This window comes from Nyctibius grandis, chromosome 4 (assembly GCF_013368605.1).
Source record: "Nyctibius grandis isolate bNycGra1 chromosome 4, bNycGra1.pri, whole genome shotgun sequence".
NCBI classification, from domain to species: Eukaryota; Metazoa; Chordata; class Aves; order Nyctibiiformes; family Nyctibiidae; genus Nyctibius; species Nyctibius grandis.
Window position 1 is genome coordinate 89,927,654 of NC_090661.1, and position 26,982 is coordinate 89,954,635.

General features: G+C 52.7%; 2 protein-coding genes across 8 annotated transcripts; one reads left to right on the top strand and one right to left on the bottom strand.

Moving 5' to 3' along the window:
- The first annotated feature begins 68 nt into the window (after positions 1–68).
- POLL (DNA polymerase lambda) lies at positions 69–24,544 on the top strand. 6 transcript variants are annotated; one of them, XM_068399208.1, is made up of 10 exons: positions 69–180; positions 1,932–2,064; positions 13,210–13,353; positions 13,622–13,919; positions 14,597–14,768; positions 17,887–18,210; positions 18,825–18,998; positions 19,960–20,088; positions 22,134–22,302; positions 22,686–24,544. In XM_068399208.1, the coding sequence occupies exons 2-10, from the start codon at positions 1,959–1,961 to the stop codon at positions 23,048–23,050; spliced, it is 1,881 nt and encodes a 626-aa protein (XP_068255309.1). In that variant the 5' UTR covers positions 69–180; positions 1,932–1,958; the 3' UTR covers positions 23,051–24,544. The 6 variants fall into 6 exon arrangements, with proteins under 6 accessions (XP_068255309.1, XP_068255310.1, XP_068255311.1 ...); XM_068399209.1 differs by having other exon boundaries at positions 13,625–13,919; XM_068399210.1 differs by lacking the exons at positions 69–180; positions 1,932–2,064 and adding an exon at positions 12,296–12,401 and having other exon boundaries at positions 13,052–13,353.
- Positions 2,408–11,611, bottom strand: DPCD (deleted in primary ciliary dyskinesia homolog (mouse)). Of its 2 annotated transcripts, none has more exons than XM_068399216.1 (6): positions 11,531–11,611; positions 11,187–11,267; positions 10,408–10,532; positions 9,436–9,569; positions 3,696–3,798; positions 2,408–2,557 (listed from the first exon to the last, which is right to left on the bottom strand). In XM_068399216.1, exons 1-6 carry the CDS (start codon positions 11,592–11,594, stop codon positions 2,453–2,455), a joined length of 612 nt encoding a protein of 203 aa, XP_068255317.1. In that variant the 5' UTR covers positions 11,595–11,611; the 3' UTR covers positions 2,408–2,452. The 2 variants fall into 2 exon arrangements, with proteins under 2 accessions (XP_068255317.1, XP_068255316.1); XM_068399215.1 differs by having other exon boundaries at positions 10,390–10,532.
- Positions 24,545–26,982: the final 2,438 nt, after the last annotated feature.

Sequence of the window (26,982 nt, forward strand, 5' to 3'; positions counted from 1 at the left end):
GGAGGAGGTTGGGCTTATTTTCAGACGCTGTCTACATGTCTAATCAATCTCTCTCCCTGGCTAGACCCTGTGACACTGCTGCGTTGGAGGCAGTTCCTGGGATCTTGGATCTCGTGTCACTTTTTCAAACAAGAATTCAAGAAGTAGGATCTGTAACTCACTTGCTGCTTGCATAACAAGGTAGCAAACTGGACCTAGTGCAAACACGAAGGCTTTGATGTGGTTTAATGGGCTCCTGTAAGCACAACTAAGTGGGCTTTGCTCCTTTTTGTGTCAGCCTTCTGAACCCGAGCTGGGTCTCGGAACAACCATAGCTTTCGGCGTGCTCTGTGCCGTCTGGTTGAATGTGGATGAACATGCTGTGGGGCAATGCAGCAGTCTGGGGTCTGGTCCTCCTTGGGGAAGGTGGTGTGTGAACCCTACTTGGCTGTGAGTTTGGATATCCTGGATAGGTAAAGGAGAGGTTTTGTGTCTAAGTGCCCCAAACAATGATCTACTCCTGTAAAAAGATGCCATGGCTGGAACAATCTTCCATCAGCTCAAAGCTATAGATCCCAAAGACTGCTAGCCCAACATAATGATTCTGGGGGGACCTTTGGGCTATTGGTAACACTGAGCTGTTGCTGACAAGATGGTGCTTTGCATCAGGGGTTGCTAAATACTGCTGCTGTATTGCTTGGAGCACTTTGGGCTCTGCATGTGAGGAGAGCTTTAGGTAAGTGATGAGGCACAAGACAGAAGATGAGAGAGAGCTGGCAGAGCTTGGGAGTGGAGGAGGTCTGGTTTTTCTCAGGTCCTGGTGTATTACAGGTCCTTTAATGAAATTGGGAGGGAGGGAGATATTAAATGTCTTTGGCAGTGTCCCCAGGGAGAGGCTGTGAAGGAACCGGAGTAACTGTGGGATGGGAGGAGAGGTTCTTTATTGCACTGGGACTTCAGCAAGGCCCAGAGTAGGAGTGAGCATGTCAGCTGATCAGGTAAACAAGTATCACTGGTGCAGGAGACTCCTCCCATGACAGGCCTGCCTGCAACACTGCTGCTGCCAGTCCTGCCATTTCTTTTCTGCAGCCTGTGTTGGTGTGTCCTGTAGTCTTGTAGCAGCTTTTAGGTTCTTCCTGGCTGAAGCCTGGAGCAGAGCTGCAGCCCTATTTGCTTAGGGATATGGTTTAGTGGTGGACTTGGCAGTGCTAGGTTGACGGTTGGACTTGATGATCTTAAAGGTCCTTTCCAACCAAAACGATTCTATGATTCTATGGTGCCAGCACTGGTGGGTAGAAAGATGCACTCTCACACCTCGGGTGACATTGGAGATTGGGGAAGCTGCAAGGGGGGCTGGCGCGCTGGCTCTGATGGTCTCTGCCAGTCGATGGTGCCTCTGTTGTCGTGGGAGGACTGTGCAGGTGGGTCCTGGAGCCACCCAGCAGTGAGGCTGTAACTGAGGATGCCACCAGGCTCTAAGGAGTTTTCATGGTTTGAAATCTGTCCTCATCAGGGGAGCTATGCTGGGAGCCCACGACCGGCTTGCTTAAAAGTAGGGTTTGTTTGGGTAGGAGCTGTTCAAATATGAACCGTGATGGAAGGATGTGCAGAAATCTCAGCACAGGGTGCCTGGTGCAGGGTAGAGACAGTAGCTGGTTGGAGGGCGAGTTGCTAAAGTGGCACTGCTGGGGTTGTCCCTGTGCAAGGGGTGCTGTCTGTGCAGCGAGGTCTGTGATGGGCCATGTTTGTGCCCTCGCGGAAGGGGTGTGCTACTGCTGCTCCGGAGCTGGCCAGCAGCCCCGTCACTGCTTTCCCCTCCATGCCATGCACACGAAGGCAGCTGCATTTTGTTTCCCGCGCTCTGCACGGCCGCCTGCATTCTGCACATCACGTTGCGTGTGCCTGGCGGTAGAGAAGGAGCTGGGTGTCCTCCTCTTCACCCTGTTTCATAGGCTGTGCCCATTCAGGCCTAAGCATTGATGATGTTTGCGGAGATACCAGGGTCACCAGAGCATCCTTCTAACTGCACAGAGGACCTTGCACAACAGCACAGGAGGGAGTTGCTTCTGAGCACCTCCCAGGCAGGTAAGGGGTGCAGGGGGGGGGTTCTTGTTTTCCAAATGTTACTGCCTTCAGCGATGGTGGCAGACTGAGGGAATTCCCAAGGGGAACTACCGAGCTTTTGTGTCTCTTCTGCTCATGGAGGGTGGGGAGAGGGCTGCTGGCTGTGGATGCAGTGCACTTCCTTTGCGCGCTGCAGCTTCCCACAACTTGTAGAAGAATCATAAATGTCTGCATAAATCAGCAGACCGGGCAGTAAAGAAATCAACCACCCTGCTGTCCCCCTGGGCCTGCAAAGGTTCCTCCAAACAGCTCTATTATCAACAGGGCTAATTTTTATTAGAAAAGGCAAAATAAATACCATGAAGCTGTGCAGATCTGCCCCCCACCTCAGCCTCATAGCAGCCACTGCCTACTGGGTCTTACAGTCACCATCCCCATTGTTTGCTGCCTTTATCTTCTTCAGGTCCTTCTGCAGCTGCTCTTCTGCAGCCAGGATCTCCTTCGGCTTTTGGTACTGCAGGACAGAGAGAAATGCCCTTAGCGCTCCTGTTCAGCCTCTGCTCCAAGCAGACCAGCTGTGGCCCTCCTGCTCAGGGAGGCCTTTCTCTCATCAGCTGCCTTTGAAGCCTGTTTGGAGAGGTGGTGCCATCAGGCTAGGGACATTTGCCAAGGTCTGGAGTGTCTTTTACAGTGCAAGTAAAACTTTCCAGTTGGGTGTGGAGTCCTGGCCACCCCCACCAACCCCTCTGGAATATCCTGGCAAGCTGTGTCATGCAGATCCCTGGTGTGCTCACTGACTGTATGCTCGCATGTGTTATATATATAAATATAATATGCATTTTTTTAAAAGGCAGGCAGAGAAGTAAGAGTTGCAGTTCCTCTTTCCTCCCCTTAGAGCCCCCTCGCCCAGCTGCAGTTTAGTGGTGGATGCAGGTGCTTTTTGGCAAGGGTTTGGCCTGTAGCAAACAGAAGCTCAGAAGGACTCGAGGTGCTCCTCTTGGCCTGTTTCCTCTGCACGTGCACCCCAGCTCTGCTGTGAGGTGTCCCTCGGAGTGGATGCTCTCTGGGTAGCTGACTTCTACATTTAAGATGAGCACCTGCTGCTCAAAAGCATCTGTCTGCCTCTCTCTGCTCCTTGCAACAAGAAGCGTGTGCCTGTTTTGCTAGTCTCACTTCTACCATGTGTGTGGAAGTGTCCCCTCTCCATGTATCCTCTCTGACACAAAGCATTAGGCGATTTTTTAAAAAAAATTATTTATTTAAGATTGTGAGACATCTAAATGCAGCAGGTTCTTGGACTCTTAACACACATGCTCTGAGGCAAGAGAAACTTGTTGTCACTGAGAGTGGAGGCTTGCTCAGGCCTGAGGGAGGGGATACATGCAAAACAGGGCACGACAGACACTATTCTACCTGCATGTCACCTTGAGCAGCAAGCAAGGCTCTTCCTGCGCCCCAGGCTGTCCTGGCTAGTGTCAGCATGCCCAGTGAAATCTGAAAGTCCCACTGACTGTGTGACAGAGAAGGGGGGTCATCAGTGACCCTCAGCAGATCTCCCTGCTCTGCCTCGTTTCCCCACATGTAAGAATTTTAACTTCTTTGTGGACACAAAAAGAAGGGCACCGTGCTGTTCTGCGTGGCTAAAGCCTCACCGTGATGATCAGGGTGTTGTTGGCGTGGGTGAAGCTCAGGGCAGCTGCGTCCAAGGGGAGCTGGTATCGGTCCAGGTCAGGAATAGAGAACTTCTTGTAGTACCTTCAAATAAGAGAGGAGACAGAAGTAAGGAACGTGGGCTTCCTATTCCCCTGCTAGTGGTGCTGGGCTATGCAGTCCTGCTCTGCAAGGTGTAGATGAGGACAATAGACATCTTGGGATTGGCAGGAGGACCCTGTGCCATGCTGTGTGCCTGCTGGTGCCCACAGACTAGTTGGAGCACTGGAAAGAAACCTCCAAACTAGAAATCAGTGCTGGCAAAGTCCTGAAGGGCTTTCTTGTGTTAAAGCAGGCTTGGTCCCTCCAGCTTGCCCTTGAGCAGTGCCAGACATGGTTAGGGACAAAGTACTCAGCCCTACTGAGAAGTGTCCCTTCGTTCCTGCTTGCTGCCTCTCATTCCCTTTAAGTACCAGCTCCCATTAGCTCTTGTCAAAACAGCTGTCAAAGCCCTTGTGCCCTGTGACCGACATTCCTGAGTGATGCACCGTTTTGTGTCGTGCTCCTTCCTAAACTCATCCTTTTGGCCTGTTGCTTGCTTCTGCTGTGCTTCCTAGATTACCTCCTGCTTTGGGGGCACAGTAGTGCTCAGGCATACCCCTGGGCACAGAGCTCCAGGTGTAGCTGCCCACAGTCACCCGAGCCTCTGCTCTGCAGCGTCTCCGTGTAGCCCCCATGGTGGCTGTGGTGCTCTTGTGTGCTCTAAGCTCCCCTAGTTGTTCCTTCCCTGGTCTCTATCCCAGTTTCCCTGGTCACCTCTCATCGAAGCAGAGGACAGAGAAGTTTTTGCCAGCTCCCTATCCAGCCTCTGTCTCTCCACTGACCAAACCTTGGGCTTTGCTCAGTACGAAGGAAAGGGGTTATGTCTCGGAACTGGAGCAGTTATAAGCTGTTCAGGCAGCTAAGAGATTTCCTAAGACTTTGGGACCAGAACTTTGTAGACCTGTGTCTGTGTTTGCCTGAGACCTTTCTTGCTTGGCATGGCTTGCCCTGCATCTGCTGCTTCTCTCTGGGGCTGCGCCAAATATACTAGTTGGTGGTCACAGAATCAGAGAATCAACCAGGTTGGAAGAGACCTCTGGGATCATCGAGTCCAACCATTGCCGTGACACCACCATGTCGACTAGACCATGGCACTAAGTGCCATGTCCAGTCTTTTCTTAAACACATCCAGAGATGGTGACTCCACCACCTCCCTGGACAGCCCATTCCAATGCCTAATGACCCTTTCTGTGAAGAAATGCCTCCTAATGTCCAACCTGAACCTCCCCTGGTGAAGCTTGAGGCTATGTCCTCTTGTCCTATCGCTAGTTGCCCGGGAGAAGAGGCCAACTCCCACTCCATTACAACCTCCCTTCAGGTAGTTGTAGACTGCAATAAGGTCACCTCGGAGCCTCTTCTTCTCCAGGCTAAACAACCCCAGCTCCCTCAGCTGTTCCTCGTAGGTCAGACCCTCCAGACCCTTCACCAGCTTGGTCGCCCTCCTCTGGACTCACTCCAACACCTCAACATCTTTCTTGAAGTGCGGGGCCCAGAACTGGACACAATACTCAAGGTGCGGCCTCACCAATGCCGAGTACAGGGGGACGATCCCTTCCCCAGACCGGCTGGCTACGCTATTCCTAATAGAGGCCAGGATGCCATTGGCCTTCTTGGCCACCTGGGCACACTGCTGGCTCATGTTTAGCCGGCTGTCGATCAGCACCCCCAGGTCTCTTTCCACTGGGCCACTTTCTAACCACTCTTCCCCCAGCCTATAGCGCTGCATGGGGTTGTTGTGGCCGAAGTGTAAGACCCGGCACTTGTTCTTGTTGAACCTCATGCCGTTGGTCTCGGCCCATCTATCTAACCTGTCCAGATCCCTCTGTAGGGCCTTCCTACCCTCCAGCAGATCGACACTCCCACCCATCTTGGTGTCATCTGCAAATTTACTGAGTGTGCATTCAATCCCTACATCTAGATCATCTATAAAGATATTGAACAGCACCAGCCCCAGAACTGAGCTCTGGGGAACACCGCTAGTGATCGGCCGCCAGTTGGACTTTGCCCCATTCACCACCACTCTCTGGGTTCGGCCATCCAGCCAGTTTTTAACCCATCGAAGAGTCCACCCATCCAAGCCCCGGGCAGCTAGTTTGTCTAGGAGGATGCTGTGGGAGACAGTGTCGAATGCCTTACTGAAGTCTAGATAGACTACATCCACAGCCCTGCCCTCATCTACTAAGCGGATCACTTTGTCATAGAAGGAGATCAGGTTGGTCAAGCAGGACCTGCCTTTCATGAATCCATGTTGGCTGGCCCCAATGCCCCGATTGTCCTGCATGTGCTGTGTAATGGCACTCAGGATGATCTGTTCCATCACCTTGCCTGGCACCGAGGTCAGGCTGACAGGCCTATAGTTCCCTGGATCATCCTTCCTGCTCTTCTTGTAGATGGGCGTTGCATTTGCTAATTTCCAGTCAGCTGGAACTTCTCCAGTTAACCAGGACTGCCAGTAGATAATCGAGAGTGGTTTGGCAAGTTCCTTTGCCAGTTCCTTCATTACTCTGGGGTGAATCCCCTCCAGGCCCATAGCCTTGTGGGTGTCCAATTGGCACAGCAGGTCACTAACCATCTCCTCCTGGATTATGGGGGGTTCACACAGCCCCCCGTCCCTAACTTCAGGCTCTGAAGAGGCATGTGTAGAGGCATGGTTGGGTTCTTAGTCTCTTCCAGCACTCTTATGGGCAATCCTCTCCAAGGAATTGGTTTGTAGCTGGTACTGAGGTGCCCAGAGCAGAGCGGGAACAGGCAGCGGCTGCTGTCATGCCTTGGAGGGATGGTTCTCCATTCAGCTGGCTGTGTGTGAGGCTTGGCCTCTCTAGCTACCTCTGCCCAAATTGCAGTTTATTTTCCAAGTCACGGTGAAAACAGCTACAAAGGGCAAATGGCTCTCCTGGTGCAGTGGGAGGAATGTACGCAGCTTGTTACCGCAGGGCTCAAACCGTTCTGTGTTGTCACTGCTGTCGGTATTTGGAAAAGGTGGCAGACATGGATAATAAGGGAGATGTCAAAGGTTAAACAGCAGAGATTAGATGAACACAAAGACATGTTAAGGAAGTGTTAACTTCTTACCGATTAGACAAAAAAAAAAAAGCAGTACACAGAAAAAACCCACTGTTTCAAAGGGCCTTGGGAGTCATCAATGAAACAGCAGCATTCTGCTGCCCCAGGACTAAGGAGAAGGGGAGAAGAATGGCTTTGGCTGGCCTCAAACTAAAATCTGTGACAAGATCAAAGGAAACCAGATCTGCCTGGCCACCCCCTCCTCCTCCTAAAGTTACCACTGCCTCTCGCTACAATAATTGAATCAGGTTTGGCGTTTGGGGAGGTGGCTTTCTGGGTTTGTTTTTAGAGTTTAGTTTAATGGATTTATTTTACAGCAAGAGGTTTTAAGCAAATCCCACTTGAGCAGCCCTTGCCGTGGCCAGACGGAATGGGAGTGGAAGTGAAGAGCTCCTGGCTGGGCTGGGGAGGTAGCTGATGGGCAGTTATCCCTGCTGAGGCAGGCAGATTCTCTGCCCTCGCCTCTCACCCCATGGCCAAGGGCAGTATTGCACTCTGAGCCTGGGTCCTGGCCCGAGATCTACAGTGCATATGTGAAGTTACCTCTATTATTTTCCTACTGGAAACCCACTTTTTGTCAGCCTGTAGGGAAAACTGCTACTGGTATGCTGAGAATTTAGAGCTGAGCTATTCAGTAGTGACTTGGCAACCCATCCCGTTGCCTGTGCCTCTGGCTGGCGGTCAGCACAGCTCTGTTGCTCAGAAGCAGCGTGGCTGACTTCCAAGGGCTGGAGAGGCTCCGAGGTTTCCTTTCTCTGCTGTAGTGATGCACACTCTCTCTGTGGACTCCGTGCCTTTGTTGCTATCTTGGAATTAGTTGCTGAGTGGTGCCTTGACCTGGCAGAGACCCGGGAGAAATGACATAAGATATCCTGGAGCCTGGACTAAGTGTTCTGGTGCTGGAGTCTGTCCCTGCTCCCTACTGACAGCAAAGTCATTCTTGTCCCCGGTGAGGCGACTTTCAGCTTTAATTCCAAGAGTAACTTTCTGATGCAGGCCATTAGCCACTGTCAGGTCCTTCAACACTCTCTGACACTAGCCTATAAGTGTGTAGGTGTCGACTGCTTTGGGGGGACTCTGCTGTTTTCCTGAGTGGTACAAAAATGCTTGAAGTCAGGTTAGGGCATGGTTGAAGCCTCAGTGGTACATTATAACTTTACAGCACCTACGCAGGCAAGGAAGTTCCCACATAATACTACTGTTAGTAGGACTGGGAGTAGATAAGCCTGTCTGTGATAGTATGTGGTTGGACTTAGGCTCATGTACTCCCTTCCTGTCCCAGCTCCATATGTATCCACGTATGGCTGATGGGAATCTCATTCATCTTTGCTACACAGGGCTCCCTACTAAAGCACCACTCTCTCCTGTGAATCCCTCTGCGCGCATTTAGGCCAGCATCCTTCTGCATTAGAGCTGTAATCACTTGCTGTTTTCATGGGGTAGATTCCCCCTTTCTCCTGTCTAGCTTCCTCCTGCTTTTGGGCGTCCAGGTGTGCTCATGTGCAGAGCTCAAACACCCCCTTGCCGCGGCCTCTGATGTGGTAAACCCTTGCGTGAAGACTTGCGGGTTCTGTGATCCGAAAGGCGTTCAGCAACCAAAGCGGAGCAGTTCTTTTTGCCAACAGCACCACCTACAGCCAGCTACAAAGAGCGGCTTAAAGAGGGCAGGAGCACACTGGGAAACACCGGGGTTGATTTTTACCCATGAATCTGATCCTTCTCTGTTCTGCAGCAATGCTGGGGAGGGAAGGCAAGCAGAGAGTAGCCTGCCCAGCTTTCCGTACTGGTGTATTATCCCAGTTTGTAAATAGCTTTCACTTATCTTCCAATATCCTCCCTTGTTCTCCTCGTACCCGCTCTTTGCTCTTTCCCAATACTACTGCTCATCCTCACTTATCTCACTGAGGCTGTAAATGCTTCGGGGCACAGTGTGTGTCTCGTTCCATGAGAGATAAGAGTATAAGATGATGCTTAAAAGACTTTTCCTTTTTTTCCTCCCATGTCAAATTTCTTTTGGCAGAATACTGCGGTGCTTCCTTTCCAGCTTCAGTCTGCCTTTTTTTCTTGCTACCTCCAGATCACGTCATTGGTATTGTGACTACAGGACAGGTTTACGCAGGGAGATCTGTCTGCCTGGGTGTCCATGACTTTGCTGTACCTGTTGAATCCTGCAGCTCCATGCCTTCTGAGATACAATGACTAGATCTAAGTATCGTGTCAGAGGGAGAAGATGGGATGTTTAGCTTCAAAAGGTCTGCAAGGTTCTTTCTTACTTTATTTTTCTAAGGGAGTGGCATTTGACAGGGAAAGAACAGAGCAAACACTGTGCTACTGGAACCATGAGGTAAGTTTGTAAAGGCCAGCGCAGAGCTTGAGCGGCTCTACCGTAAATGTGTCTGGGGCAGTTGGGAGTGGAAATCGGACAGCAGGAGACAATGCAGCTGTGAGGTGGGGCCCCTCAGCCCTTGCATGCTAGGGATAGGAGGCAAGAGAGGATAACCCCCCTGTCACTAGCCTGCCCTCTGTGCCAGCCCACCCCGAGGGACTGTCACCACTGGCAGTGCTGTCCTTACTGACTTCTTGTTGGTGGTCCGGATGACACAGCAGCGCTGTTCCTTCTCCACGGAGACGCTGTAGACCTCCTTGGGGTAGGGCAGGTTACGGATCCGCCACTGGAAGCTGCTCAGGGTATCCTTCCTCGTGAAGACAGGCTACAGCAAACAAAAACCTTTAGCAAGGCCCCTCCAGCTGTCTCCTCTCCTACCTGTCCCCTTCTTCCTGTATGTACCACCTTGAGAGGCTCCACGTGGGAGTAGCTCTTCCTTCATACTGGAGCATTAGCAAGTAACTCAAATTGCCTAAGCATCACTTTCCTAGAGCTAGCACTGCTCTACCTTTACCCAGGGCACTGCCTGCTCTGCTTGTAGGAGGCTTAAAGTGTTCACTGAGGGAGTCTTGCAGTACAGGGTTACAGGGAAACTGGGCCTCTTCCTCACAGGTAACCAAATACTGAGCTCTGCCTACACTAGGGACCTGCTGGATTCAGTCCTGGCTCTGCCCCAATTTGCTGTGCAGGCCTGTGCTTGTGTTTCAGGTCTGTGGAAAAGACGGTGAGAGACTAAAACCTCTGCCCCTTAAGCTAGGGGGACATGAAGAAGAAACAGGCCGTGCTACATTAAGGAGCAGCTTGCTATGCACTGCCTGTGTCGGCCTTTCATTGTCATCGCTTCTGCTTTCCATCCACTGACTTGTCCTGGCACTGGCCTTCCTTTCAGCCTACTTTTTTTGGAAGCCAAAATAGTAGTTGGCCAACACAGCAGTACAGTTTCTCTGCTTAAGGAAACTACAAATCTGCTGAAGACTCCAAAAGAACTTAAGCTGTGCCCTCTTTCTACCCAGCTCTGCACCTTTGGGATGATCTGTAGCAGAGCGCTGGGCACATTAAGGCCGTCTCTTAGGGCTGTGAGTGATCTGCAGTCTACTAACTACTGCTCTAAGCACAAGACTAGGTAGTTTTAGGTGCAGTGGTACCTGCAGACCCTTACATACATTGGAGCTGCTTTCCGTTATGAGCTCTGATTCCAGCACTCCCAGGAGCGGTGAGGTTGGCTCTCCCACTTCAACCTGCCACTTGCCAGAGCCCCCCAGGGTGTTCTTCTCTCGCCATTTTCTACCTGTGGAAGGGAGAAGAGGGTTTTTGTTATTCTGCTCTATAAGAACTCCAGCAAATGACTGCCAAAGCTGCCCAGCGCACTGAGATAATATGAAGACAGACATCTTAATTCCAGTCCTTTCCACTTTGGTGGAAATGTGGACCATTCCTGAAATCAGAAATTCTGTACCGAGTGCCTCTTTTTTTTTTTCCTACTTGGTGCTGAAGCCAGGGTGAGGTTACAACAGGTGTTGTGCCACAGATGATGTGGTTTTGGACAAGAGCCATAACCACCATCTTGCTTGCTTGCGGTTGCAGAAGCCACCAAAAAGCATATTTCACCCCAGCATGTGCTACAGCCTCAGTGCCTGGCTCCGCAAGATGGCAATCCTACTTTGTCCATCCAAGACATTGTGACAAGAGAAGCTGTTTGGGAGAGATCCTGGGCTAAAGCAAGGTCTGTTATGCATGGAAGTCAGAGAGCCCTGGGCCCAAACTTGAACCATATTGCTGTCCCTACAAAACTAATCTCCAGGCCTGCATCTCTCGCAGACTATTTATGGGTGATTTGTTCCCTCTCAACATCCCCGTCCTGCGAGTGCAGACCCATTGCCGTGTGCACTGCCGTTCTGCCCTGACCCACATCCTCTGGGGGCCAGCCGAGAGCACCACTTACTCAGTAACTGACCGCTCGTCATGTCGTACTCTTCAGCCATCTCCTTCCCATCCTCGAACAGGTAGTGGATCTTCCGCTTCCCTAGAGGCAAGCCAGGCAGTGAGGGTGAATAGGAATGTACCTACCCCTGCGTGTATGGCCTTATGCCACTGTCTGAAGCCCCGTCCCCCTGTCTGGGGCCATGGCCCCGCGTTGATGGCCTTGTGTCCTTTCCCAGGGCCCTGGCTTCCCGGCTGTCCCCGGGAGCGCTCCCCTCCCTGCCCCGACCTCGCTCGCTCCAGGGTCACCCCAAAACACGTCGCGGGGGGAAGGAGGGGGCTCTCCCATCTCGCCGCCGCGGTTACCGTCCTGCACCAGCGCTGTCTTGCCGGCAGCCCGCAGCCTCTCCAGCCAGCTCGGCACCGCCATGGCGGCCGGGCCCTGTCGCCACGGCAACGCGGACGCTTCCGGCCGCCCCCGGAAGCACTTCCTGCCGCCCCGGCACCGGCCCGTAGGTGAGCGCGGCCCCGGGGCCCATCTCACACCCCCCTCCCGCCCCCCCCGGCTGCGGGGAAGCCCCCGCGCCCCCTCTGGTTTGGGGGGGCCCTTTTTGTCCTCGCTGCTGGGGTCTCAGGGGGTTCCGGCCGCTCCCCCGCCGGTGCGGAGGGTCTGGGCCCTCTCGCCGCCCCTCCTCAGGCCGGGGCGCGGGGGGATCCCATCTTCCCCCCCTGGTTCTCGGCTCCCCCGGTCTCGGGCCCAGCCGCGAGGTTCTGGGGAATTGTTTCCTGTGCCCAAGGTTTTGGGCGCGTCTCGTCCTGGGGCCGCGTTGAAGGCTTGGTGGCCTGAGGCTGGTGGCAAGGCAAGCCCGGTACCTGACGTGCGTGTTTGGTCTTCAGGGGGTTAAAATACCGCCTGGAAAAACACTTCCAAGTCCTGAAGAGAACTTAGGCACCAGAAGGTTGGGGGGGGGGGGGGTTTGGTGTGGTTTTTTTTTTTTTGTTTGTATAATAGAAAGTATTACTGTTTTCAGAAGGGCGGGTGGTTGGTCAAAATATCCTGAAAACAGAAATGTTTCTGTGAAGCTGAGTTTTAGAAACGTAGCAGGGTTTCTTCTCCCCTGAAGCTGCACTCTTCCTTGCAGAAGCAAGGACTTGAGTCCAGCTCTGGGTTGGTCTTCCAGAGGATTATGTTTAGCACTTGGATACGAAGGTGTCTGTAGCAAGGAGAGACAGCCAGGTGAGACCATTTTCAGCTCTTCTAAGCTTAATGTGATAGGTTTGTGCTGGCCTGTGTGTGAGAAACCTCTAAGCAAAATACAAAGTGCTGCGCAAAGAGGAAACCTTCAAGCTGGCGTTGGCTTAACACTGCAGCCGGGTTGGAGGGGCTGTTGGGATGTACGGTGATTCAGGGTTTTGTTTGGGCTACGGAAAACTGAACTCCCCGGTAGCCTGGGCCAGCAGGTAAAGCTCCAGAGTTTGCCTTTGCAAGGTTTGTGATGGTAAAGCTACGGTTGTACCCATATTGGACTTGGCTAGTTAATCTTTACTAATTCGCTGTTTCTACCTGAAGCCAGGTCAGGGCTTTTCCTCCTATGGCTGTATGAAACACTTGGTGTCAATTAGCTGCTTCATCTCTTCTCATCAATGATTGGATTTCAGCCCTGGAAGGAGAGATGTTTCCTTCTTGGGAATGTGCTCAAGAAATACCTGGGAAATAAAGTTGCTTCTGTTGGCTGGTCAGGAAGGAGCTCCAAAATGTTAAAGTAGTTAAATACTTTCTATTGTAAGAACCCAGCTTTAGTAGTTTCTAAGTTATTCAAGCAGGGTCTTCTCAAGTGGCTTTTTAGTGGTTTCTAACTTTGATTTCTCTGACCTTGTGGGCTGCAGTTCTTGTTTCCAGGTGCCTCCCTCAGGGCAAGTGTTTTTGGAAGGCAACAACAACAAAAAAACCCCAAACCAACAAAGACAGTGAGCAAAATGGGTGAATCTTAAGTTGTCATGTAACACTGTTCTAAGCAACCTCCCTCTTCCTTAATGGCACTCAGCAATTGCAGCTAAACTTCTCACCAGGCCTATGGAGCCACGAGGGATTGTCAAAGCCTTTCCCAAGAGGAAGAAGGTGAGGGATGACTCAGGGAAAAGCATCCCTCCAAAGATGCCAAAAGAGGAAGGAACAGAGATACCTGAGGGTAAGTCCTGCATGCCCATGACGTGGAATATAATGCTCCTACCCCAGCTTGTACCTGGAGGTGTCATTCCCACAAAGGCTGGAAAGTCTGGCCCCCAAGTGTGTTTTCTGTTGAGGTCATGGCCTGGTTGCTTTTTGTGTGTCCAGCTGGTGCTCCCCACAGACTGCCTGCCACTGTTGGTGCCATCAAGTCCTATGTGAGACATGTAGCCCAGTTGGTTTGCGACACTTTCTCTTGTCACTGATCTCCTGCCCTGTGTTTTCTTCAGCAGAGTGGCTGAAACCAGTCACTGCCTACGTGTTGCAAGCTGGCATCGGCCAAGCCAGGGCGGAGATCTTCCACAAGCAGATTGTGCAGAATGGGGGTGTTGTACACAGCCAGTTCTCCTCAGAGGTGACGCACGTCATTGTGGCTGAAGACATGGACTGCGATCGGGCCTTTCGGCTCCTTAAATTAACCAAGCTGCCTTCAGGGTTGCAGCTAATGAAGGCATCCTGGCTAAGTGCTTGCATTAGAGACCAGAAGCTGCTGAGTACTGCTGGCTACGGTGTCTTTATCCCTCACAGGTATGCAAATGCCATGCTGTCGTTCCTCCTTACCGCGTTTCTATCCTAAACTGAACGGCACTAAAATTTGTCCTCTGCTCAAAATCTCAGACTGCAACTCCTTGCAGCTCCTGTGGGTATGACTCAGAGTCACTTTTCCCCATACACACTGTGAAATTTAGTGACTTTGTGACCAGTTGCTATTCTGTGGGGTAGCAAAACATGGAATAGGGCCCAGAAGTGCTAAGAGGAGTCCCTGTCACTCGCTACAGGTGCTAAAGGCACCTCTTCCTAATCCATCAGTGATAACAAGGAGATTTGTTTTAAAGGTGCTGAGGATTAAATGCTGTTTCTTACTTATTGCAGGTGAAAAGTAGAGACAGAATTGACAACTAGGCACAAGAGGAAATAAGGAATGGAGCAGCAGGCAGCCGCAGGTTAGGATCAAAATGTTTTGGCAAAGTTTTGGAGGAAGAGTCTAAGAGTGAGGTCGATAGGAGTGGAAGTTGCAGGTCAGCGAGGTGGATGGAAATTGGGGAATTGAGACAAAACCAGAATAATTAATCTGTGATCTGAGAGAGCACAATTCATATGGATTGTCTGCTCCACCCCAAAACATGCAGAAGGATTTCTCAGTCAAGCTTCTAGGGTCTGAGAAGTCCTCCGTCTCCTATACTAAGGCATCTGATCCATGGCAGGTACCTGAAGGAGGGAGAACTGCAGAAGAAGCAGCAGCAGCAGCAGATCCTGGGTGTTGAAGAGATCCAGTGCCCAGCAGAGGAGGGAGCAGTGAAACCAAATACTGAAGCACAGGTGGGGGATTCCTCGCAGCGAGGCCTGGGCACCCTTGGACAGCAGCAGCTGGCTGAGGTGAGGCTTCCTGCACAGGCCCTTCTCTTTGTGAACAGATCCTGCATGCTGCTTTTCCTGGCTAAGAGCATCCCTGCAGGGATACAATGCCAGATTTTCTCAGCAAAGGGAAGGTGTTCGATGTTTCGGTGGGTTGGTGCTGGCAGACTCAGGCTGTGGACATGGTTACTGCTTCCCTTTGTCCCTTGTAGGTGTTAAAAGTAGAAACAACACCCCTTAAATTCCTGTCCTCATCAGAACATTTCTAACTGATGCAGTCCTGGTGCTCTGATCAGGCCAAGGCTCACTGTGGTGATCATGTTTCCCCTGCGTCCTTTTGAGGAGTATTCCCTGACTGAGAATATCTCCCCTTCAGGAAGCTGTCTCTGATATTTCATCCCGTGTTCCTGCCTGAGCCATACTGGCCCATTCTCTACTCCTTGGCAAGCACCCTGTTCAGACACATGTGCAGTGGATCAGGTTGCCACTCGAACGATTGTGGTGGTATGCTTAAAATATCTCTTTTGGGTTATTAGTGGCCTCTGCTGTGAGTCAGCTTCTCCGACCTGCTGTTAGCTTTCTGTCCTTTCTCTGTATTTTTGCTTAAGTTTGCTGAATTCTTTGTTGGGCACTGGCATCATTCAAATCTATCTGTAGCAAAGTTACTCCAGACCTCTTAGAGCAGCAGCTGCCTTGTAATGCTGGCAACTGTTTTCTAACACAGTCCCAAATTTTGTTGTGCAAAACCCTGTAGTTACTCCCTAACTGGCAGCCCTCTGAGGGCTCCTTTGTTTTAGGCTTTCTCTTGAATATGTGTAGTGGGATCTTTTCTCCCTAGACTTACTATCCAGTGTGCTATAGGCAGAGTTGGCTGCTTCTTAACTGCATTGTCTTTGCAGTTACCCCATCTTTGCTGTTTCTTGTAACTCTAATTTGGTGGCAGTCGTTATTAACAAATCTCACACTTAATGGGAGAAAGGATCTTTTGTCCTATTACAGATCCTGTGGTATCTGCCCTGATTTCTGCTCCCATTTACTTTGGGTGGTCAGACAGCTGCTGGAGTCTGAAGCCTTATTGCCTTTTTTTCTTTTAAATCCCCTCAAGCAATGATATGTCCTGTTAGTCTGTGCACAAAAGCAGTATTTGTAGACACTTCAGTAAAATGCCTCATCCCAAGGTTAGGACTCTGTGAGTTTGGGGAGGAGAAGAGAACTCACAGGATATGATTCCAAGACAGTACCAACCACTTTTGAGACCCAGCTACAACTGTAAAGCTGAAATCTCAGCTTAGAAGTAGCCTTCATTTAAGCACAGAGTCTTCTCTAGCTTGGGCGGATGTTTTTTCTCTAGGAGATGCTGAGTGTGCCAGTGTTTCATACTGAAGAGGAGCTGCTCTGGGAGTTCTGCATTTGGATGTAAACTCCTGTGAGGAAAACCTGTTACCAGTCCAACAGTAGCCACCACTTTGTGAGTGGCATCTGGATGCAGTAGCTTTCTGCAAGGCAGCCTTCGCAAGCGGTGCCGGTTATTCACTGGCCAAACCCTGAGGCTGTTACCCCAGGCTGCCTGTCTCCCTCTCAGGTGGCATATTGCCTCAGCTACTGGGCTTCAGCTGCTACCCTGGCTCCTGTGCTATGCTCCAGACAAACCATGCACATCTCAGTCTCACCCAGCTCTAGCAAGACAGCTACTGTAGGATACTGGAGTATCTTAGAAGCTAATGGGACTAGTTGTTTTTCACGTATGGTTGTAAAGAGTCCATTAGCTTTGTTGGCGAAGCGTAGAGAGCTGTTTCACCTATGTGCCACTGCTGGCCTAGAGGATGGGAATTGCATGCTCCAGCTGCAGAGCTGTTTGCGTTGTGGTTGGACAGCATGCTCCTTAAATGCTTTTAAGGGGCTTACTGACCGACCTGAACATTCTGGGGCTTTGATGCCCTTAGAGGGAACAGTGTCTTAAGGGAGTTGGCGTTTCAAGGGTTTCAAGACGAATAAAACTGCTTTAGTCTATCAAATCCTCAGTCTGACCCAGTTTTCAGAGTTATAAAACAAGATTACAAAAGGGAAACATCCTGCCTCTTCTGCCTAAAGACTTCAGCTCTCTATCTTGCAGGAGCTGTGTCTCCAGACCTCCTTATCCAGTAGAACCAGAGGTTGTAAGGGCATGGCTCTGACTTAGTTAGGCTGAAGCTCTGCAGAAGCTCAGAACAGGACTTGTGTGCCGCGTGTGATTGCTGGACTGATCCCAAACAGCCCTGTGCCACTTAGGGTTACTTCCACAGCACAGAAGCTCTTGGATCTTCGTGGACTCCTATGTTTATACATCAGGAGAGAGGGGGACCACAGTGAGCAAAGCAGTCTACAAAGCCTCTGTGCGGTTTCCCGCTTCTATCCCCTTTTGTTGGTTACCTGAAGCCAAGGCTCATTGTTTCTTAAGTCTACACAGAGGCATCCTAATGCTGAGGGTATCAGCAAATGTATACATTGGTTCTTTCTTCTGTCACTGAGGAATGTGAGGTCCTTTGTGTCATTCCTTCCTCCCCCTTTTCTCTTGCAGATAGCCATGGGGAAAATGGGGGGGGTTGTAATTTACTACCCTGTTAAGATTTTGTGTCTGTAATGTGAAAACAGAGTTCAGTGCCTATCTCCTGTCATCTGCATCATGGAGTGGAAGGTGCAGAGTCTGAATGTGAGAGATGTGTCTATGCAGCCATCAGACCAGCGAAAGGTTTCCCAGTGGGAGTAGGGAGTCAGGATCTCCCCCAGCCAGGGATTTCAGCATTTACCATGCTGCTGGCAGCAATTGCTCACTTAACCAGTGTCTTACCTCAGTTAGGTCTCAGGGGCTTGGTTATAGGAGGTGTGTGTGTGCTTGGATCACAGGTGGACAGCAGTCTTTAGTCTCCTATGCTTTGTGAGATGTGCATGTAGCTTCAAGGGGTGTGTGAATAGCTTGAGGCATGAAGAGCTATGGTGTGCATATAACCAGCCGCTTCTGGAGTTGGGAATTTGAGCACTGCATGCCCTGGAGGCTGGTTAGTGCTCTGACTTCCTACTCTCAGGAGCAGCCTGTGCCAAGGGGACATATGTGAGGCATGCACTTATTCTCACATGGCTGCTTTTCTACCTCCCCCTAAAGAAATACTCTGATGATGAAGACAGTGAAGGAGAAGATGCTAGTGTCACCCAGGGAGATCTGGAAGCATTGATTTCTGGCCGATACCCTGTGAAATCATTAGAGGAGACCAGTGACAGCTCTTCCACAGTGGCCCAGCCTGTCAGCAAGTGGGTTTGTGCCCAGTCCTCCAACAGCAAGAAGGAGAATCACAACCAATGCATCACAGAGAAGCTGGAAGTGCTGGCAAAGGCCTACTCTGTCCAGGGGGACAAATGGAGAGCTCTGGGCTACTCCAAAGCCATCAATGCACTCAAGAGCTACCACAAACCAATCACCTCCTACCAGGTAAAACACCTTCCCAGGGTGGTGGAGCAGGGAGATAGACCCAGCATCCTAGCTCTGTTATGAGCCAGATCCCTTCCTCTTTCTGTACATGCAATAGCTTATCTTCAGGCCTTGGAAATTCCTTCCTGTGTGTTGACTTCGATGGAAGTTGTGTAGCAAGTGCGAGTTGGGATTCATTGACCACCTGCAGTGTTTTCAGAACAGCAGAAAAGTGGAGTCCAAGTCTTTTAGGGCCAGATCTGAGCACTTACGAGATAAATGCCTTTCCCAGGCACAATGCAGGGACATTTTCACCTTCTTCTTAAGCATCAGCAACTGGCCACCATTCGAGATAATATATAAAACTAACTGGATCTGAGCCTTATTAACTGTGACAGTCCAGCCATTCAGTGTGTTAGCGTTTCAGTCCTGTTCTGCATGCTTGTCCTTTTCCACTTGGCATTGAATCAATGTAGCCTGTGTAAGCCTGGGCTAGAGAGGAGACCATCAGGCAGAACTAGTCCTGCCACTTACCAGTCACCGATCAAATGGCTAACCAGGCTCTGAGTGGGTAGCATCTCCCCAGCTTGTCTGTGATCTTTACTTTTCCAGTAGCGACTCTGGTTTCTTGCTAGGAAGCCTGTAAAATCCCTGGGATTGGGAAGCGGATGGCAGAGAAGATCCTGGAGATCTTGGAGAGTGGCCACCTGCGCAAGCTGGATCACATCAGTGAAAGTGTGCCTGTGCTGGAGTTGTTTTCCAACATTTGGGGAGCAGGGGTCAAGACAGCTCAGATGTGGTACCAGCAGGTAAGTTGAGTGCCTTACACAAGAGGTTCTCATACTATGGTTTGAACACTGCTGCTGAGCATAGGAGAATTACTTTCACAAATAGTTTCCAATTGCCAGTATCCGTGGGTGGGATTTGAATCTGGTTTTATGGGAGGAGCTATGAGACTGGGTCCCATTGTGGATGTGTTTGGGGAGAATGGAGTGCACCTGGCTGAGACTTGAGTTTGGGTGGGGGTAGAGGACAAAGATACGTGATAGGAGGAGTGGGGGACACGCTGCCTTTTCCATTAGCATCACTGCTTGGAGGTCATCTCACACTGCTCATGGCAAGGACACTGCTGAGAGCCAGGCTTGAACCAGGACATCTTGGCCATGAAAGCTCCTCGTCCAGTTGCTGGCCTGTTGCCCGACTGGCTCCTGTAGCTGTCAGAGCAGCGATCCACCTGGTCTGGAAGTTGTAAAAATGAGGTTGAAGTAATGGTGCCAGCAGGAGCAACCCAGCCCACTGGGTGGGCTCCTTTAAAAACAGTTTGGTTCCTGAGCATGGAGCTGACGAAGCCTCGTTTCCTCTAGTGTTTGGTTTGTGACTGGATTCTTTGCTGTCTTAAAAATATGGTTGTGTTCATGCTGTAGGCTTTTCCTCATTGGGATATTCTGGATGTTGTTCCTTTACCTGCATTACTTGTTTTCCTTCAAGCTGTAGGAACACAGTGCCTTAAGAACAGTAGCCTTCTGTCAGGTTTAGTCAAGATTAAAAGTCATTGTGGGGTGGAGATTAGAGGTGTGTGTGGGTAGTGGGATCACCTAAATCCCTTCATTTAGGAACTAGGCCCTAAGTGATCTCTACATGTGATCTCAGAAGCTGTGACTGGCCTGGACTTGAGACAGGTTAAATACAATCTACCCAGTTCTTGCTTGAAAGTATTTGAAAAGCAAAGTCTCGGTAGATGTCTGAATATCATCACATGGTCTGCACTAGGGTTTCCGGACCCTCGATGATATCCGCACCAAGGCGACTCTCACCAGCCAGCAAGCTGTGGGGCTGAAGCACTACACGGATTTCCTGGAGCGAATGCCTCGGGAGGAAGCTGCAGAAATAGAACAGACTGTGAGTATCTCAGCCTCGGGCCTTCAGAGTGGAGTACCTGCTGGGACCTGACAGGAGAGTGCATGCTGTGGAAATGTCCCTTGCTGTTACAGCTGAGCTCTTCAGCCTCTCCTCTGAGCAGGGTCAGTGCTTGGGGGACCCTCTTTGGGCATGGGTGCACGAGGCACCTACTCTGGCCCGTAGGAAGGTTCAGTCTGAGTGCCTGGCAAGGAGGAGGATACTTCACAGGTGTCCATTCTACACACTGCTTTGAAAAAGGCTGCATGTGGCATGGTGGGATGAGCAGGTTTCCAGCTCCTCTTTCCTGCCTCTCATCTTCTCCAAGATGTCTGCTTTCAGCCAAGGCCCTTGAGCTGTCTCCCTGGTGCTGCTTCTCCAAAGGAAGCTGTGAGCCCCCTGTGAGCTGGTTGTCAGTGGGAGGACAGAGCATGGATGTCCTTGCTGGAAGCAAGGGGGATTCAGGTTGCAGGTGGGTGCTACTTGCTGTAGTACGCCATGGCATTCCAGGATTATGGGGTGCTAAGCCAGGGTACCCTAATGTGAGCAGAGAGCTGGGGGGGAAAACTGTCATTGCTACGCCTGTGCTCTCTGATCACCATGGAAGCAGCAGCCAGCGTGACCCTGTCACTTGGCTACAGGGCCTGGCCACGAAGAATACACTCCTGCCAGGCTCCTGCTGGGGTGTCACTCCCGTGTGCTGGATTAGCCATTTCGGTGGTGAGTGGTCCCTTTCCCAGGCGGGCTGGGTGGAGGAGCTGGCTCTTGGGGATGGGTCTATTGTTATCTTGATGGGATTACTGCACTCCCCTCCATACACACGCACACACCTCTGATCCAGGCCCAGGAGAGAGAATGAGGGATTAGTCACTGTCTGTGCTGCCTGTCACAGTGAGATCTGAGGAGCTTTTAGGCTCTCGGGTGGGGCTGGGAGTTTTCTAGAAATCTTCATTTAAAGCCAGAAGGGGGGCAAGGATACCAGAGGAGGGCTTGCTCCGCATGAGAAAGGCTTGTGGCTTCTTGGAGCACCTCTGGGGCAAAGGTTAATGGGTTTATCTCTTGCTAATGAAGGATGATCCCCAAGAGTGACAAGGGGCTGTGGGCATGGACACTGTCTTCCTGAACCCCAGCCTCTGTGATGGCCTGGTCAGTGGGAATTGCTGAGCCCCTAATTATTTGCTGCCAGCAGGGTGATTGGCACAATCAGACCACGAATACTTTACTCCTGTCCAAGGACCTGGGAGCCTTTCTTAAGCGTTTCATGAATGAAACCATCAGAATTAGCACTGTCTGCACAAAACAGGAGCTGGGGTCCAGCCTGGAGGTGGCTGCATTAGGGGAAGTTGTGATTATATGTGTCTGATGGCTGGCAGCAGCATGTTGGCACCCATTCGGTATAAAATACTGGGACATCTGTGGTTATTCCAGGTCACAAGGCCCAGCTCTCCTGCAAAGGCAGAGCTCCTGGCAGGAGTGGACTCCAAGAGACACTTGCAGATTTTCTGCTGTCTTGAGTCCTGCCAGGGAGACTCTCCATGAGCCCATCTCTGCTTTTGAAATGGGACCTGTGACCATCTCGTGTTTAACTGATTCTCTTTGTGGGCAGAGCTGGTGAGCTTTGCCCTCCTGGCCCACAGGAGAGCTGAAAAGCCTCTTCTGTCCTGCTGTCTCGGAAACCAAAGGCTCTGAAAGGTTGTGCCATACTTTGCCTCCTCAACACTGACGCATCTTCCTGCTTGTCCCAACCCAGCTCCACCCCAGTGCCCCCAAGAGCTGATGGCAGCGCCATGGTAGATCGTTGTATCATGTGGCAGTGTGCTGGGCGTTTGCAGGACTGGGTGGGGGCCACCCCGGCTCACGTGGCTCGTGACAGCAGACCAGCCTCCTTGGTGGGGCAGTTTGCCCTGCCTGATAAGTGTCTGCTCTGTATGGAGACCCTGGAGATGCAGGACAGGCCGCAAGGCAGGCACAGGATACTTTGCTGCCTTCATGGAAAGGGCATGAAGAGACTGGTCTCTGACTCCTCATCCCTCTGTCTCTTCTTGGAGGTCAGACAAGCTGCCCTGGCCCTGAAGCCTGGACTCGTGTGTGTGGCATGTGGCTCCTACCGTCGGGGGAAGCCCACCTGTGGAGACGTGGATGTGCTGGTCACTCACCCAGATGGGCAGTCTCACCGCGGGGTGTTCAACAAGCTGCTTGACAGCCTCCACAGGAGCGGTAAGAGGGCTGGGGACTGGCACATGGTGCTCGAAGCTGTTCTTAGCATGGCCAAACTGGGGAGGCAATGAGGTGAATGGCATTCATTGAAGGGCAGGTGATTGCTTTTCTCAATGACAGGACATCTTGTAAGTCCTTAGAGTACTGCCCCAGGTCCTGGCCCTGCTCCAGGGGCAGCTCCGCAGCCAGTGTTAAGGAGGGAGTATTGCTGCAGCTCAGCTTGGCTTCTGCCTGTGTGGGGCTGTCAGGGCTGACGCTGGGTTGCCCTTGGGGTTCCACAGCATGTTATGAGACACCTCAGCTGCTGTCTGGACAGTGGGGAGTTCGGGGTGGGGTGTCATTCTCTACCATTCAGCTCTTCTCTGCCTGTTCTCTCTCCCCAGGCTTCCTTACAGACGACCTGGTCAGTCAGGAGGACAACGGTGAACAGAAGAAGTACCTGGGGGTGTGCTGCCTCCCCGGGCCAGCCCGGCGTCACCGCCGGCTTGACATCATCGTGGTGCCTTACAGTGAGTTCGCCTGCGCCCTGCTCTACTTCACTGGCTCAGCTCACTTCAACCGCTCCATGCGGGCCCTGGCCAAGACCAAGGGCATGAGCCTCTCGGAGCATGCCCTCAGCTCTGCCGTGGTGCGAGGCCCTGGGGGCATCAAGGTGGCATCTGGCCATGTTCTGCCCACTCCCACTGAGAGAGATGTCTTCATTCAGCTGGGGCTGCCTTACCGGGAGCCCTCGGAACGGGACTGGTGACACCCGGTGGTCACCCAGCACCCTGGGCCCACTGCCATGCTGCTGTTTTGAAGGGTGCTGGTTTCCCCAGTGCTGCTCTGTGGTGACTGCATACTGGGGGACATACCCCAGCAACCTGGGGCCCCTCACAAGCGCGGGGCCCTGCTGCTGGCAGAGCTGTGTGGCTTCACCCAGCAGAGGCCGTGGCCTGGAACCATGCAGGAAGCGCTGCATAACGCTGCAGGCAGCCCCTGGCTGCCAAAAAGGCTCACTGCCCATCAGCTACCCTGGCTCTGCTCTCCCTGGGGAAGCTTCAGAAGGCTGGGCTGCAGAGCCGTGTGATCCAGCCCCTCCCAGTGCTTGGGAAAGGGGGAAGTGGGATGCTTCTTCCTCTGTGTCTGAGCACAGACACCCTAAAATCTCTGGCCTGAGCTGTGTATGAAGGCAGACAGGGTCTGGCTTGGCCCTGGAAAGGGTCTTCCCCTTTCTCACTACTGGTGTCAGTTGCTCCTGCGGGAATCGTGAAGGGTCCCCCTGTGCTGCTGCTGTGTCCTCTCTCCATCTGAGCTGACTTGTGTCCTCTGGTGGGTTTCATTGCACAGGGCTAGAATGTTGCAACTGCCACCAGCTTCCCCTGGCACCAGGTGAGCCTTGAAGGAGGTGCAGGGACCCGATGTGCTGTGCCTGCTTGCTCTCAGCCCGTTGTGTGCCAAGGATCCTCCAGTGCAGAGAGCTGTGATCCCCCTGGTCTGGCCCCGAGGGCCCCTTTCCTCTCGGTGCAGGAGAGGAGTGGCCGTCGCGGCTCAGGGGAGCTGCGCTCAGGGAGGGTTTGAATGTAATGACACAATGAACGTAACCCGGCAGGGCTGTGTGTTTGGTGCACAGGAGGCACGGAGGCAGAGAGAAACACGAGGAGATAGTCTGGTTCTAATGTGGGTGAAGCAAAGCTTTCCATTTTGTATGTGTGGAAGCCATGGAGTCGTCTGGTCTTTGATCAGAGAGAGAGAGTGTGCGTGCGTGTGTGCGTGTGTGTGCGTGTGTGTGTGCGTGCGTGTACACGTACACAGGTACATCTGACTGGCCCTGTCAGTTCCGTGGGAGTGAATTTTATTTCTCAGGAAATCTCAGCTGGTTTTGTATTCTGGAGCTTTATTTCCCAGAGACTTCCAGTGCTCTGTCTCCGTTACAGGTATTGCAGTGGCTCCTCCTGGTAGAGATGCTGCTCTGTGGCATGGGCTGCCAGGAAGGCCTGGGTGGGTGTTTCTGTGCCAGGTCCCAGGGGCTCCCTCTGGCCGGTCTCTGGGCCTGGCCTCCCACTCCCTTATCTTGTAGGATACCTGGCCACCCTGGCTCTGCACTTTGCCGTCTCTTTGTCACATGCAGTGACAAGCTGCATGTTTACTGCTAGCACAGGCACGAGGGCATTAAACCTGTCAGGTTTGCACAGTTTCTTGCTTGGCCTTGACCCCAGCAGTGTCATTTGTCAGCCCAGCCTTTCTACTGAACACTGATGGAAATGAATGTCTTCTGGTATGTCTTGGTGCTTTGAAGTTTGAAGTGTAATAAATCCCTTCTCTCTTTTTCCTTGGCATCTCTGTCGTTTTGCTCTCTGCCCTGCTGCTGTTGGGACTCTTCCCTCTGGCTGACCAGGAGCCCCTCCTGTGCTGGCCTGTCTCCCTGTTTTTGGTACAGGCAGGGAGAATGCAGTGGAAACCTTCACACTCTTGGATCACCACTTCTGGCTCTCAGGGCAGGGAGCTGCTGGCCACCATTTTCCCATGGCAGAGTGGGACCTAGCTCTGTCCCGGCATCCAGCTGGCCACGTGGCTGAGCTGGGGCTGACTGTGCCCAGAGAAAGGAGCAATTCCTGAGCTCTGAGCCTTGGGCTGAGCTCTTACTTCAGGTGTAGAGTCAGAAAGGAATTGGTGTCAGCTTTTCCATATTTCATCAAAGAGCAGGGTTTATGGGAGTTGGCTGCTGCTCTGTCTCCTGTGCCTGGAACACAGCTCAGTCTCCTGAGCGTGGAAATGCTTTGGTTGTCCAAGGGGAACCTGAGCAGCCTGGAAGCCAAAGGAGCACGTGGAGATGAGCAGCAAGAACGATTGTCTCAAAAGGGAGGTGGAAAAGCTGGAGAGGGAGAGGGTCTGCTGGGTGGCGGGCAAGGGCAGTGAGGGCTGGGCTGGGTTCTTTAGGGGCAAAGGGGGTCAGCCCCAGACCAAGGCCTGAGAGGTCCAGGGGGAGCACACTCTCCCCAGGAGGGTTGTGCAGCCCAGGGACCAGCCCCAGAGAGAAGGAGGTCCCCATCCTTAGGGTCAGCCAGGCTATGTAGGGCAGTGCCACAGCTGGTCTCATTCAGGGCTGGGGATAGTCCTGCCCCAAAGGGAGGTGGGATGGGGGCTCCCTGTCCCTCCGGTGCTGCTGGGGATAGTCCTGCCCCAAAGGGAGGTGGGATGGGGGCTCCCTGTCCCTCCGGTGCTGCTGGGGATAGTCCTGCCCCAAAGGGAGGTGGGATGGGGCTCCCTGTGCTCCTGGGATGATCCTGGAGGATTTTTCCTAGAGCCTCATGGCTGGCAGCCCTGGGGACAGCCCTGTTTCTGCCCGGGCTGGAGCAGGGAGCTGAGTATGGGGCCGCTCACCTTGGCCCTTTGATGAACACAGGTTTGCCTCCAGCTCTGGATGCAGGGGTGAGCTGTTCCTGGAGCGCTGGGGCTGCCCCTCTCACCAGGGGCATCACTGGAGATGGGGGACATGTGGCACTGCTGGCCCCCAGCTCCTTCCCCTTTGTCACCCCCCTCTCTAGGGACACAGTTCACACCCTAGTGCCAAACGGGTGCTGGAGCAGCACATCAAAGCCCTGGCCCTACTGTTTGTGCTGCTTCTACTCTGGGGGAGGTCAGACAGGGAGGTGTGGGGCCTGGGCTGCTCAGGAGTGGGACTGTTCGCCCAGACCCTTGGGAAATGGCAGTGAGGGTGGCCCTAGTGCATGCTGTCATGTGGAGGCTGCTGGGGGAGATGGCCTGCCAGTCCTCTGCTTTGGAGGGAAGGGGCCTGATGTCTGTCTGTCACCTCCCACCCCACGAATCTCTGCCCGTGATTTTCGGAGGGGGCAGAGGGCCCTCCTGTGGCCAGCTGCAGCCAGAGGGGCTGAGGATGGATGGGGGCCATCTCCCCTGGGTGCAGCTGTGGCAGATGCAAAGGGGCAGGAGGTGAAGGAGCACGACAAGGAGCTCGTCCAGAGCAGCTGGGGGTGACATTTCTGGATGCTGAAGGCTCCTGCTTCTCCTTCATCCTGGTGCAAGGGGAGAAACACGAGGGGCCAGGCTGTGCTACCCACTGTGAGTCGGCCCTGGGCTGGCCAGTCCCTCCTGCCCTGGATGGGGGGGACAGAGCTGCCCCACACAGGCTTCTCTGTGCCCCTAATCCTGCCGTCCATCCTCCCAGTCACTTGCAGACCCCAAGCCAGGGGCTAACTCCAGCCTGGCATCCCCTGAGGCCGTATGCTCCTCTGAGACCCCTCTTTTGCCCTTGCAGCAGGGCAGGACCTGGTCACCCCCTTACCCCAGCACAGCTCCTGCCTCTTCTAAACCCCGGCGTGCCACACATGCAAAGGTACAAGGGGTGGGGATCCCTGGGCGCCTGGGAGGAGGTGGGTGCTGAACCCCCAGGATGGGTGCAGGCAGGGTGAGCAAAGACAGTTTTAGGCATCTCTAATGAGTTGTCGCCTGCTTCCTGCTCCCAGGAAGGGGCTTCAGCTATTCCTCCTCCCCAGCGCACCCCCTTCCGCCCTCCCTAGCTGTGAGTCTGATCATCCTGAAAATTAAAAATAAACCCAAATGCCGCAGCACTTACAGACTGAGGGGGAAGTCGGGGAGCCGGGATGGGTACTCAGGTCCTGCTGCAGAGCCCCTCACTCCCACCCCCCCCATCCCTGCACCCCCAAGGTGGGTCCAGAC

What these genes read in the sequence shown, in the direction of transcription:
- POLL (XM_068399208.1), top strand. Translation starts at nt 1,959, where the DNA reads ATGATGTTTGCGGAGATACCAGGGTCACCAGAGCATCCTTCTAACTGC. An exon ending in AACCAATCACCTCCTACCAG is followed by an intron (nt 18,211 to 18,824) that starts GTAAAACACCTT and finishes GTTTCTTGCTAG; the next exon opens with GAAGCCTGTAAAATCCCTGG. An exon ending in CTGCAGAAATAGAACAGACT is followed by an intron (nt 20,089 to 22,133) that starts GTGAGTATCTCA and finishes CTCTTCTTGGAG; the next exon opens with GTCAGACAAGCTGCCCTGGC.
- DPCD (XM_068399215.1), bottom strand. Translation starts at nt 11,594, where the DNA reads ATGGCGGTGCCGAGCTGGCTGGAGAGGCTGCGGGCTGCCGGCAAGACA. An exon ending in GACAGCGCTGGTGCAGGACG is followed by an intron (nt 11,268 to 11,530) that starts GTAACCGCGGCG and finishes GCTTGCCTCTAG; the next exon opens with GGAAGCGGAAGATCCACTAC. An exon ending in GACGAGCGGTCAGTTACTGA is followed by an intron (nt 10,533 to 11,186) that starts GTAAGTGGTGCT and finishes TCCCTTCCACAG; the next exon opens with GTAGAAAATGGCGAGAGAAG.